The 13,816-nt window shown below is 38.7% G+C and overlaps 1 protein-coding gene across 1 annotated transcript; it reads left to right on the top strand.

Annotated features, from left to right (window-relative positions):
- The first annotated feature begins 3,079 nt into the window (after positions 1-3,079).
- Positions 3,080-4,415, top strand: LOC113033334 (E3 ubiquitin-protein ligase NEURL3-like). The gene is made up of 2 exons (XM_026187030.1): positions 3,080-3,092; positions 3,622-4,415. Exons 1-2 carry the CDS (start codon positions 3,080-3,082, stop codon positions 4,188-4,190), a joined length of 582 nt encoding a protein of 193 aa, XP_026042815.1. The 3' UTR covers positions 4,191-4,415.
- Positions 4,416-13,816: the final 9,401 nt, after the last annotated feature.

Genomic DNA, 13,816 nt, shown 5'->3' with positions numbered 1-13,816 from the left:
CATAAATGACAATCAACAATACAAAACCTAACAGTTACCAAAAAAAAGATGTTTGATGCTTCTTCAAACGTCCAATTCAGTCCATTTAGTTTTATTATTATTTATTTACATTGTTGTATTGTTTGCAGTTGTAAATGTCATAAACTGCATGCAGCAGGCAGGAAGGGAGGACCCAAATGCATTTGGGTGCATTAATGCAGACTCCAGGATGTGAAACATAAACTCAAAAAACAGCTTTATTGCTGAACAAGGAAAAACTAACTTAACTGAAGATACAAAATAAACTAGCAGTTTTAGCAGACAGAACACACAGTGTGGACTGAGGGAGACCGTGACGGTGGACAGAAGAAAATAAAGCTAAATATAACAGATCAGACAAGGTACCTTCACAATAGCAGAAGCAAAGCAAAACATGGCGCACACAGATAGGAAACTACCAAAATAAAACAGGAAGCAATGGGAACACACGCACAGAGGTGCAGACAGACACAGAGACGTGACTGACTGGGGAAACATGGATAAACATGGCAGGCAGGTGAAAACAGAATGAAACACGAGGAGGAAACAAGACACAAGACAACGCAGACACAGAGAGAGACATCACAGACACAAGGGGAAAATACTAAACAGGGAATATAACTCACAATGGAAAACTAAAGACCACTAATGAACCAGAACATAATCTAATAATACAAACTACCACAGGAATACAAGAAAACACAAAATGCTGGCCTAAAAGGACCCAGAACCATGACAGTAAAATCTCAGTGAAATTAAAAACCTTATTCTCTATTGTCAGACTGTGACAAATTAATAACACTGGTGGTCAAAATAAAACAAAAATAGTTTGTAGTTTGATTTTGAAGGCCCAAATTTCCATCCTCAGCCCCACGGAGCTTTCCTATTGTTTGTTTGTTCGTTATTTCAAATAGTTTATTAAAGAGCTGGAAGACTGATTGGCTGTGACATGAAAATTAATGAAGATCAAGGCTAACTTTTGTATTCGGCTCTCGTGGTTTGATCTTCCTGATAGGTGTAGCACCTTTTCTTTAGTATGCAATGTTACCCCATATTTGTATAAAAAAACGTATTCTTTAACTTAGAGTTCAGTGAACAAACAACATGCAACAACAAATCAGCAGGTTTTAAACTTAGTCTTGTTCTGTGAGTAACTATTTGTATTTATAAAGAGGTGTGATTCATGGTGGACATTTTTCAGATCCTAAAGGTTTTTTGTTTCTTGTGTTGTTCTTCTCATTTTGGATTATATATGACAAAAGCCTTACAGCCAGAGTGTCCAACCTTCCAGGCCTCGGGGGCCGTTGTCCTGCAGGTTTTAGATATCACCTTATGTCCACACACCTAAATCAAATGATGAGTTCATTAACTGTTGAGGAGGTCATTTAGCCATTTAAATCAGCTGTGTTGTGGATCAAGGACACGTCTAAGACCTGCAGGACACCGGCCCTCGAGGCCTGGAGTTGGACAATCCTGCCTTACGGTCATAAACTCTTTCCAAATTCACTTCTTCTCCTTAAGTTTATGATTATGTTTATGCTTTTTGCCATGGTTGTCCTGTTTTCACTCAGCTGATGTTTACTGCAGCACATTGAACTTACATCAACAGAAATCTAAACATAAAAATTTTTTTCATCCCACCCACTGCAGCAATGACAAAAGAAAGAAAACTAACCCTGAATTTTAAATCAAAGCTCATCTAGTGAACTGTTTCTGTCGGTAACTCATCTGACTAAGGCCAAACTTTAACCTGGTCTGCAAAAGTAAAAGCAAGAGTTTGGTACTTTCATTATGACTTGTGTACAGGTTAACTTAAAAGCTTTATCTGAGTCACTTTATAGTATAAAAAAAAGCTGCGCTGTTTTTCCTTTGTTAATGTGTAAAGGATTTCCTAATGCATGAACGAGTGTAACAAAGTTCTCAAAAATGCAGATAGATGCAGAGATTTACAACCGATAAAAGTCACTCCCAGAAAAGGTCAGGTTAACAAAGATTAAACTGACAGCAAAACAACAAAGAAGCCATCTCCTAAACCTTCAGCGTCATTAACTATTACACTACTGTTAATGTTCTAATATCTATCTAGATTGTGCATGAAAAGTGCATCACTCTTCTACAGTTCAATGTGTTTCGGTTTTATAGCCGTAAAATATCCATCAAAATAAAAACTAAAACCAAAGTAGAAGACTGACAAAGATACTCCAAAGCAAACCAAAAAACAGCAATATTTTTAATTAGCACCATCATCATCCAGTTCTTTTGTTTTTTCTTTGTTTTGTTATTCAAACAGAAAGTCTTTATTATGTCCCTGGAAGACTGTCTGGCTATTTTGAAGCATGCAGGTTGGTTTGGATTTAATTCCTGACAAGTGTAAAAAAAAAAAAAAAAAAAGCATTTTGGGCTGATATTTCACATGTATAAACAAAGCCTAACAATAGTACATATATGTACTATTGTTAGGCTTCTGTGCACAGATTCTATACTATAGTATAGAATCTGTGCACAGAAGATTAAAGCTCAATAAGACTGTTACTGTGAGTGTCCTGATGTCCTCACTCAGCTCAGACATTGAACTGTGAATGGAGGTTAATGACATCATCGGAAAGTACAGTAACTTCCCCAGCCCCTCCTCTTTTCCTTTCCTGGTTATGCTGGGAGTGTTTGTGTTTTCAACCCACATGTGGAAACTATAAAGGAGCACACACACTATCATCCATCAGGACTCAGCTGACAAGTATTATTTACAACTTCAAAATGCCATGGTCACGCTCTATGAGGATTTTTAAATGTAAGTTACAGAGCTGCTTTATATATCAGTTTGGTAAATCAAGAACTATTATACCCAAATCAACAAATGTCAGCTGTTTCTATATTGTTACTAGACTAAACAGTTATTTATATTATATGAAAACAAGCAACATAATTGACTTTGGAAATTATAGTGCATAAATATGAGAAACAGATGTTTTTCACTTGCAATTTTGAAGAATGTAAAATCTGCTGTTATCTATTGAAATAAATCCATGAAAACTGAATGAAAACAATAAAGAATATATGAAAAATGGCAAAGTACTGTAAGGATTAGCAAACGACTGCAAAAAAAAATCTTAATTATAAGCTGTGAATTAAATGCAAAAATCTTTAAAGATAAAGTTTATATTTTAGAGGAAATGCTTATTGCCAAAGATAAAGTGCAAACACAATAACTGTGTGAGACATAAACAATGAATAATCACAGGCCACCTAGTGGACATTGAATGCAACTTAGTTCACTTTATTTAATGATCAGGATGAAGTCCAAAGTGTCACATCATTCTCAAAAGTGAAAGCACAGGAGTTTGCAAATTTTATTACGACTTGTTTACAAGTTTATTAGCTTTTATTATTGCACTAAAATCTTTTTCAGAAACATCTTAAAGGTGTAAAATAAGCTCATGACAGAAAACCTTGTCACATTATTTTCAGTTATCTTTTATTAATAGTAAGTCAGACTACTAATTTTCCATTAAACCATTAAATGTATGCATGATATTTAAGCATCTGATCACATGCAAAGAAATATTTTTATATCACCACTAATAAGTTTTATTTAATTCTGTGTAGTTGGCAAGTCAGAGGTGTCACACAGATGCAGCTCACGCTGTGTCAGTCCTCTGTCCTTCGACAGTCAGGCTGTGGGAGAAAAGGTCCGCTTGAGTCATGGAGGTCGACTCGCAGAGAAGACTGATAACACCTTCAAGAATGGGCTGGTGTTCAGCAACCGTCCAGTGAAGATCCAGGAGAAGATTTGTCTGAGAATAGAGAAGGATTCATCCATCTGGGATGGGGCTCTGCGTGTGGGCTTTACCACTGTGCCACCCTCAACCAGATCTCTGCCTCTGCCCAGCATGTCCATCCCCAACCTCACTGACAAGTCCGGACACTGGGCTGTTCCATTGGATGAATCTGTCTGCCAAGCAGGTTCAGAGCTGGAGTTTTGGGTTTCTTCTCATGGCAGCATATACATAGGTGTCAACAACGAGGAGTACGAGCGACTACCAGGAGTGGACACTAAACAGCCGCTGTGGGCCATGATAGACATCTACGGGCAGACGCGCTCCATTTTGCTGCTGGGTAAGTTCACTAGAACCACGGTTATATTTGACCTACAGAATGTTTTTCCTGTTCTGTGAATGCAGAGCAATTCACATGCTCTGAGAGTTATAAATGTTGTCTGATTCATAGACTGAATGACTATTCAAATACTCCTTTCTCTTTGCTGAAGACTCCAAGAAAAACAAAAAGCTGCTTTACCGTAGAAGATCCTGTCCTGCACCTGAACCGCTCGCCTCACCTGATCCTGACAGTCACTTTCGTTCAGTTCCTGATGTTTCAGACTTCAGACGTGAGGACTGCATCTCCTGTCTTGACACAAAAATGCCAGAAGGTAAAGAGTCATTTCAAACATTTTTGGCTGTTTTCAGTTGCACATTTCTGACCAGAGAAGATAAAAGTGAAATCAGCTGTGATAGTGTGGTCTCATTTCCTGATGTCACATATGTAATTGGGATCTCTCTCTTTTTACAACAGATAACGTCTGTGTGGTGTGCATGGCGAAAGAGGCCAGAATCACACTGCCTTGTGGCCACCGATGTTTATGTAAAGACTGCAACTTCAGAGTCTGTGAGCAGTTTGGCACCTGTCCGCTGTGTCGACACACGATCAGCGCTCCATCAGTGGGGGAGCGGTGGTTTATAGAGGTCAGCTGATCTTTGAGACAACAGCATGGAATTGTGACAGAAGAATAGCAGCAAGAGTGAAAAGGAACGTTTACAAGATGCTAGTGAAGGTCTGCTGATGTGGAGATGGTGGCACAGACAAACAGACAGGAGGCCAAGTGTTGGCAGTATTGAAGATGCTAAGAATGTCTCCGTTAGTGACCATACGGGATAGGACTAGAAATGAGTACATTTAGAGGACAGCTCAGATTGAGTGGTTTGGAGACAAAGTTAAAAAAGCAAGGCTAAGATGGTTTGTACTTATGCAGAAGAGTGATGGTGAATAAACTGGCCAAAGGATGTTGAAGATGGAGCTGTTAGACAGGAGGAAGAAAGCAAGACAGAAAAGGATGATAGGATGATCCACTGTGCCGACCCTGGAAGGGAACAACCAGAAGAAGAAGAAGAGGAAGAAAGAAACTTTACTAAAAGGTTGATGACACTGAACTGAAATATTTCTAAATTGAAATAATTGAAATAGTACATCTCTTTTTGTTTTATAAACAAAATGTATTTTTGTAATTTTTAAGTCATTGTGTGACTTAAACACTTAAACACAAAATGTGCTGTATGGTTTATTTTTCATTGTTATTGTAAATTGTAAAGCAATGTTGAATTTTTAAAAAAATACAAAATTCAACTGTGCCAGTATAAATAATCTGTAATATGCCATAATAAGCGCTTTTCTGTTATTTAACTGTATGTGTTTTTATGGAACTTACTGTAAACAAGAGTGATATTAAATGGACTGTGATGAAAGGGAACCTGTCGAGACCATGTTTGATTAAAGATGTCTCTACAATCAGGTATTTACTGATTATGGAGATATTAAGTGAAAAATCAAAGCAGGAGTTCAGGTAAGAACAGACTGTATTGCCGACCCAGGCCAGCCCACATACGTGTTGATGAAGCGGCCCCGATGGTCACAAACTGCCTGGAAGATGACTGATGGGATCAGTTTCCTGTTTCTGTAGCACTGACCATCAGGGCTGCTTGGAGACTTGATGCAGATGTGGCAGCTGTCGATTGCACCAACGGCTCTCAGAAAGTCTCTATGGCGTGCCAGCCATGCAAACCCACAGGACAATACCTCCAGCTCCTTGAGGGTCTTTGGGAGCAACATGATCTAGTGGCGAATGGCCACCACCCCCTCTGTGAGTCTATCAACAATGTAGTGAACAGTAGAATGAGGCATCCCGAACACTCTTGAGACCACCTGTAGGATGCTCCTCTTGCCAACCAGAAAAGAAACATCAGGGTCTCAATTGTGGCATCCAGGAGATTTAGCAACACTGCCATAGACTCCCTGCTTAGCCGAAAATCAAGCCTGGGATCCTCCTGGTTAAAAAAACGGTCCAGGACTGGTACACTCAGATTAATCCTGCAGTACAAGACTCTGGTCTGGTTAAGCAAAAGGTGGAGAACAACATAATCAGTTTTAGTAATAAGTTATGATTTAATTTATTTTAAGAGATCAAAGTATTATTTTCAATATTATCTCATCACTTTTGACGCAGAGAATGTATTTTATTGACTAATATTAGTAGGCTGAAGCCTTTTACTTCTACTTACTTCTGATTGGCTTTTACTATATATTAATATGCTTTTTTAAGGATCAAGACGTGGGTGTGTTTTTCCAGCTTCATTAACAGTTGTTTTTTCAGAGATCAGATGTCCTCACATCTTCAGCAGTAACGTTAATCTATATTGCACAGAGTGCATGTTTTGTATGATAAATTTTACCCATACCCTGCAGAATGAGAGACAGAGCAGCTGGGCTATGTAAAAAGTGTAAGGGGGCGTGTTCACGGTCACGTCCAGCGGGTGTGTGGGCAGAGACGCTCCACCACGAGTTACTACTGAGCAGACTCTGGCTCCAAAAGTGGAACATGGCAGCTCCCACAAGCGGGATATTTTGGCTTCATTTTTGCACAATGGGAGGAAGTGCTGTCGTGTCGTTCATCTTTTATACAGTAATTGGTTAGGACCAATCAGCAATCTTCTCCTTAAGAAATTTCAAAAATATACAAAACAATATATATAACTTCATAAGTCGACAAAAATAAAATCCAGAAAAATCATGTAGCTTTTCAGATTCATGATTCTTTCGGTTGCATCATAAAGATGTTTCAAGTTTATACACTTAACCTTAAGTTGAGGTCTTTCATGTCTCTTTAACAAAAAACAGAAACAAAATCCCTATTCAGAAATCTCTCTTCTATATGATGGTTTGTGTGTGTAAACGTGTATGCGTGTCTGTGTGTCCACACACAGCAAGCATTTGTTTGGCCAGCTGATATGGCGCCTCGAGCAAAAATCCTGGCCACGCCCCATCCCTTAAGATCCCGCTCCAAAGTCCTATTAATTTAGAAAGAAGACGCTGCATTGTTAAGTCAGAGGGAGATGGAGAATGAGCCTATTTCCAAAAAAAAGTGGAGTGTGTTCCTTTAAATACTATATATTGTTAAAAACTAAAACACACACACACAGACCTTTTGAAATGTATTTTGGTCTGAAACTAATAAAGATCACACTAAAGTGATGGTTCATCATAGAAAGGAAGGCCTTCTCTGAATGAGACAAACTCAGAATCTGTGTCTTTCTTTTCTTGTTTAGAGACTTCAGGAACTTCATTTTTTCCATATATGATGATGATGAATTATGATCACAGCTGGCTCACAGCTCAGTGGACATTTAGATGAGAAAATATATATTTAACACATTTAAGGAAAATACTAATAAAATAAAAAATAAAATAAAATAAATGTTTATTAAGCAATTTTGATAGGAAATTGCTTAATTTTAGAAATGTTTTTGCTCTTTTTTGCTGTTTAGTTGTTTTCTTTTAGAATCATTCATCTTAGCCAAACCCGTTCTCACTCCCGACGTGTAAAATACTGACGATTTGTCACGTCCCTTAACTTCTCATGCTGACGCTAAAGGTACCCTTCCACATTTTTATGCGACGCTGTGGGTTGTCAATTCATTCCAATATGAACCCGCTCGCGGCGATCAGAGACGCTTCGAGCAGAGGCTCCAGCCATCCATTTACTCCAATAATAACCCCGTCACAGCAAAACATGACGCCGTGAAGCACAATCTAACTGGAGAACCGGGGACCCTCTCCGCGAACGGGTTCCCCCCCCAATTGAATGCTTTCTTTTAATGACATCGTTAACATTTCTCAACAAAAACACATGAAAGTATCACGGATAATTCAACAATAAAATCGCTTCATGTTGTGGCCATCACACAGTGTTTTCCAAAGTGATTCACGAGCTGAAAGTGCGCAGATTTAACGTATATAATCCTTTGTTAGGTTTATTATTTTCATTTCACACGTAAAACACATTTATAGATTCATCCACCACTCCACCACTGTTAGTTTTGGATGCGCTCGGCTCCAACCAATCAGACCAATTTATGCAGACGGCGCACTAATCCCGTAACTGCACACTACCCATAATCCTCAAACGCCGTTGCTATAGAAATGAAGATAACAACAGCTTGGTGCTACCCGTTATTCCTTTATTTACTCTAAAATAATAACCAGCGATAATACGAAAATAAACTGGCCCAGTGTTTAATTATGTAATTACAAATTGCAAATTTTATTTTTTTATTTTATTTTTTACAAATTGCAATATTTATCTACAGCGCGCCTTTAGTGACATGTCAACAGATCTTAAGCAAGGCGATTGGATGGTTTTTTACTGCAATGCATCTTGGGAGTCATAGTAAATGTATCTTTCAACTCACGGTCCTGCAGCGAATCTTTCGACTCGACACGAGGCAGATCCTAGCTAAGTAAGTTGTAATAAACTGTGGGTAATTTGCATGTTAAACTGATATTAAACTTGAAATGTTTTCACAGAGCAGTCTGTGTACCAAGAGAACTACTTCTGCAAAAGTTTATTTAATTTTTTTTTGGTGATGTATTCTCATGTGTAAGACACTTGCTTGGCCACCCAGCTAATGTTAGTGCTGCTCGATTTTAGCAATGTATCTTTTCTGTAATCAATTGAGTTTTTTTAACCCTATTCACGTAATTAACTCAATATTAACGACTTTAATCTCGTAATTGATTTTTTTTCTAAATATGGTGTAATACTGCCTCGTAATATAAGTTATTTCTTTGGTCATGAATTATTTTTGTAGTCATTTAACCAAAACAGACCTGAAATGATCCCTACATGTTCCATTTTCATTTGCAGAAATGACAAAGCCAAAAACCAAACCATGCCCTTCCTGTCAGGCTCCAAACACCTGCAACAGGAAGACATGCAGTGGATGTCTGGGCAGCCTGAACGTAAAGGAGGGATTGAAAAAAAACAAGAACAGTTTAAAAACAGTAACTGGGCTGCCTCTGTTAAAAACAACAGAAATGCGAGCAGGGTGGTTAATTCAGCCCAGTTGTCAGTAAGTTTAAAAGTTCTGATCTAATAAGTGGTTGGTCTGGTAGACAATTCTTTATTAATCACAGTTGTCAATGTTTTCTTGTATATCATGAAGTAAGAAACTAACAAGACATGTATATACACATAAAATATTAATTTATAAAAGAGCATAAATAAAAAAAGTTATTCACATCAGAATAACACCATCGCACTAAAGACATCAAACTAGAAAAAACTTGTTAAAAACAATTTTTATTTAAGCTACTTCTGATTTTTAATTTAATCGGCTATTAACTTAGAGACAAAACATTTCAAGATGGATTTTATCATACATTTACAGGTTTGGTCACCATAAATACTTTTTAACTATCTACAACAATAAAACAACAAAGATGTGAAACTTAAAGGTTTGTTATACATCAATTTGCTTACATGAAAGACTGGCTGCATGTTTTTCTTTGTTGTTCTTGCAGGTTTCAAAACTACATGCCCTGGGCTACCAGCCAATTCTGTTTCTTGGACAGTTTGACCGTAAGTGCCGTATAGTAGGGGACGTGATCACTCAGATCTAACCAGCAGAAGGTGCTGCACGTGACATCCTCATGAAGATGAGGAAGCTTTATGAACACCTTCTGAGAAGTAAGATATGCTTTGTCCATTATCTGTAACCAGGTGTCCTTATCAGGTAGCCTATCCTAGCTGTCTTTGGGTGATACTCATGGTACACCCTAGATAAGAAGGCAGATCACCACGGGGTACACAGAGACAAACAAGATGGTGAGGATGAGGATAGTTAACAGTCACCAGCTATTCTATTCTATTCTACTCTACTCTACTCTGTTCTGTTCTATTCTATTATTCAGCCAAGGCTCAGACCAGTAACCTTCTTGCTGTGAGGTGACAGCTGCCCTACATGTCCTGTTGCTAATAGAGCAGGGCGATATGGCCAAAAATATTTATCACGATATATATTTGAAAATTTGCCATAACGATATAACTGACGATATAATTGATGCGAGACAAAATACAACTCCACAACATTACTAGCGCAAAAAGACAACCTTCCATTTATTTTCACTTAAACAAGAAGCTGGTTTTTATGTACATTAAAGCTTTATAAAAATGTAACAGTGCAAATGCAAATTCCTTGCTGAAAGTTTAACCAAAAGGCATTTCCAGTAGAAATGGGCTGACATATCCTGAGCATAACCATGTATAATATCCACTGAAGTTAAAAAGAGGTGCTTTGCAACATTAAACTGCAGTGTGCAGTGCGTATTTTTCGGACCATAAGGTGCACGGGATTATAAGGCACATTAAGCGAAACAAAGCAGTCAGATAAATCAAACTTTATTAAACTCATTCTTCTTGCTTCCTCCACTTCTGTACCATTGATTCATTAATGTTGAATTCTTTGGCAGCGGCTCTATTCCCATGTTGTTGCAGTATATTAATGACTAACCTTGTATTGTGGATGGATTATCTCAGTTGTTCTCCTAACTGAAGTTTGGTCCGTTTACAGCATCCTGCCATGCGATTGCATTTGTCTCTAACCATGAGGAACCTTCACGTTAACTTTTATAAGTGGAAAAGTGTTAGTGTTCGTCCTCCAGCTTCACTGTTTATGTTATGCTAACATAGCTGTGTCGCTAGCGATCACGTAGCACATCATTATATACCAGCTAGCTCAACTTCAGTAACCCTACAAACGTCACTGCTGTTTAGTTTCCTGTCTTCATTTATGTTGGAAGTGATAGCAGAGCTGTACGTTTGAATTTTTTCAGAAATCTCTCAGTCAGAACGTGCTATATCATGCTTAGGTAACTAGCGAAACTAGCGAGCTAACTTCCGCTAGCTTCCTGCTAACTTCTAACTCCGTTAAATATAATAACTTTTGTTTTCATGGAGTTAAACTTTATAGTTACACCTGGTAAAGCAGCAATGCTGATCGTTTTATTAAAGATGAAAGAATTTAGACAGTTTTTAACTCTCAGTGATGCTGCAGTGTTGTTTGACCTGAAGCATACAGAGTTTAGGACCCAGATTACTCCCAGATTTAAGAGCATCTTAGTCCGACAAATACGACAATGCATGTTCTGCAAAAAAATGTGCTTTGTTGTGTATCTGACAGACAAACACCAAACCAGTTCCACATCACGGAAGTTGCACCATTTTTACAAACCAATTCTGGTTCATCTGTTTCACTCAACAATCGGCCATGTGCGTATGAAAACAAAGGCACTGTGCGTTTTACTCCCATTCTATCGCGATATTTCATTTTCCTATCGTTGCCTAACATTATACCGGTATTACCGTGAACGGTATAATATGGCCCAGCCCTAATAGCTAAACTAATTAGCCGGTTTCCATTAATACACCCGTCTCAAAACGCGCACTGCTGGTTTTACAAGGCTCTTTTCAGCCTAATGTAGCTAACGCTAATGCTAGAAACGAGCTAAAGCTAACATAAATTTATCATATGCGCCTTCACTGCCTGCAACACAATGCTGTCGATAAATAAACCAAGTTGGATTATTTTCTTACCGTAGTAACTGAAGACGAGCTGTGGCAGACGTTAAATTAAAAAAATGAGAAACAAGTCCACGAAAATGAAGATAGCGTGCTGCCGTAGTCCAAAGCAAAACTTGTGTGGAGCTGTACAGACGTTATCAGCGGTGGAGCCTGATGCAGTGCACTGATTGGCCCGTTTGAAATCAGGCGCCTTGATGTGAAACGGTGCTCTAAACTTCAGGGGAAAACGCCTGGTTTGGGGAGGAGGTTCTTTTAAAATCTTTTTTCTTCATATGATAATTAACTATGAATATGTCTGTGAAGGTTCTCAGTCATCCAGGTCATCGTAGTCAAAGGAGCTTGCAAAGAAAAGCGTCTGGACTTCTTTAAGTTGCTTGAAGAAGTGGATAAAAACATCAAGTTCACCAGGGAAGACACAAAGGACAACTGTCTGCCTTTCCTGGACTGCGCTGTGCACATTGAAGAGAACGGCAAACTCAACATCGAAGTTTACCGGAAGCCCACACACACGGACCAGTACCTCCTCTTTGACTCCCATCACCCTTTGGAACACAAACTTGGAGTAATTAGGACCCTACACCACCGGGCAGAACATGTTCCCTCTAAGCCTGAAGGGAAAAAGAAGGAACACACACATGTAAAGGAAGCACTCAAAACGTGCGGCTATCCTAAATGGGCGTTCTTAAAGTCAGCAAAGAGGCACAGAAAAGAAGACCAGACACCAGCGAGGGAGGATAAGAAGGACAGACACAACAACATTGTCATCCCCTATGTAGCCGGTGTATCAGGAGAGTTTTCTCCAAGCACGACATCCCGGTGTATTTCAGACCCAGCAACACGCTCAGACAGAAACTGGTTCACCCGAAAGACAAAACGCCAAAACACAAACTTAACAATGTGGTGTATGCTGTACAGTGCAGCGAGGAATGCTCAGACCTCTACATTGGAGAGACCAAACAGCCACTTCACAAGCGCATGGCACAACACAGAAGAGCCACCTCCACAGGACAAGACTCAGCAGTCCATCTGCATCTTAAGGATAAAGGACACTCTTTCGAGGATGCCAATGTTCACATTTTGGACAGAGAGGACAGATGGTTTGAAAGAGGAGTGAAAGAAGCCATCTATGTCCACTGTGAGCGACCATCTTTGAACAGAGGCGGGGGTTTACGACACCAACTCTCTGCCATCTATAATCCAGTTTTGAGATCTCTTCCCAGACGCCTTAACGCCCACTCACATCCTGGGCCATCTGACCTCAGGAATTCGCATGATAAGGTGGGGCCAGGTTTCACAATGAACTCACCCGAAACTCTGGCTGATTGGGACCCACGCCCAGTTTCCCACCTTGGCTCAGGCGATTAGAGGATCATCAGGGGGTCCTTTTGTCCCTCTGTGGGGGGTCACTCCCACTAGGTTTATATCTGGGACTCTCCACCATTTGACCTTAGAACTGAAGAAGCTTCTCGGATGAGAGGTGAAACGTCTTCAAGCAACTTAAAGAAGTCCAGACGCTTTTCTTTGCAAGCTCCTTTAAATAACTATGAATAAATAGAACAGACAACAGATTATTATTTTAACACTTTTGGGATTATATGAATTCACTAAATAATATAGTATGTCTATCATTAGCTGTAGGTCTCTCAAGTTGTTGTTAGCGTTTACATTTTAAACTCATGGTTTATTAGGTTCAACAGAATGTAGATTTAACAGCTACATCCCATATTCTTTACAAAAACTACATCCAAAAATTGCCCTAATACATTTCTAGTATAAAGATCTTGGGACATATGTACCTGTTATATTACAATTTGAGGAGGAATATGCTGTATTAAATATGCTATGAATCAAGAATGGATTTAATGTAAAGTGCTTTGGGCTTCTTGAAAACCGCTATCTAATCCATTATTATTATTATTATTATGTGAAATTAATGCAAAAATCACAAAGTCATATTACAGCATGTATCCATTACCAGCACAACCATGCTTACATTCAGCAATTAAAACCTGTATTTTTTTCAATAAATAAATGTAAAAAAAATTGTGTTTGCCTGTTCTAAACTTTATTGGAATCTTCTGTTAAAAAAACTATGCAAGAGTGATTTACAGT

The sequence above is a fragment of the Astatotilapia calliptera genome, chromosome 12 (assembly GCF_900246225.1).
Source record: "Astatotilapia calliptera chromosome 12, fAstCal1.2, whole genome shotgun sequence".
Classification (NCBI taxonomy): Eukaryota; Metazoa; Chordata; class Actinopteri; order Cichliformes; family Cichlidae; genus Astatotilapia; species Astatotilapia calliptera.
This window is presented reverse-complemented; position numbering and strand designations above follow the sequence as displayed.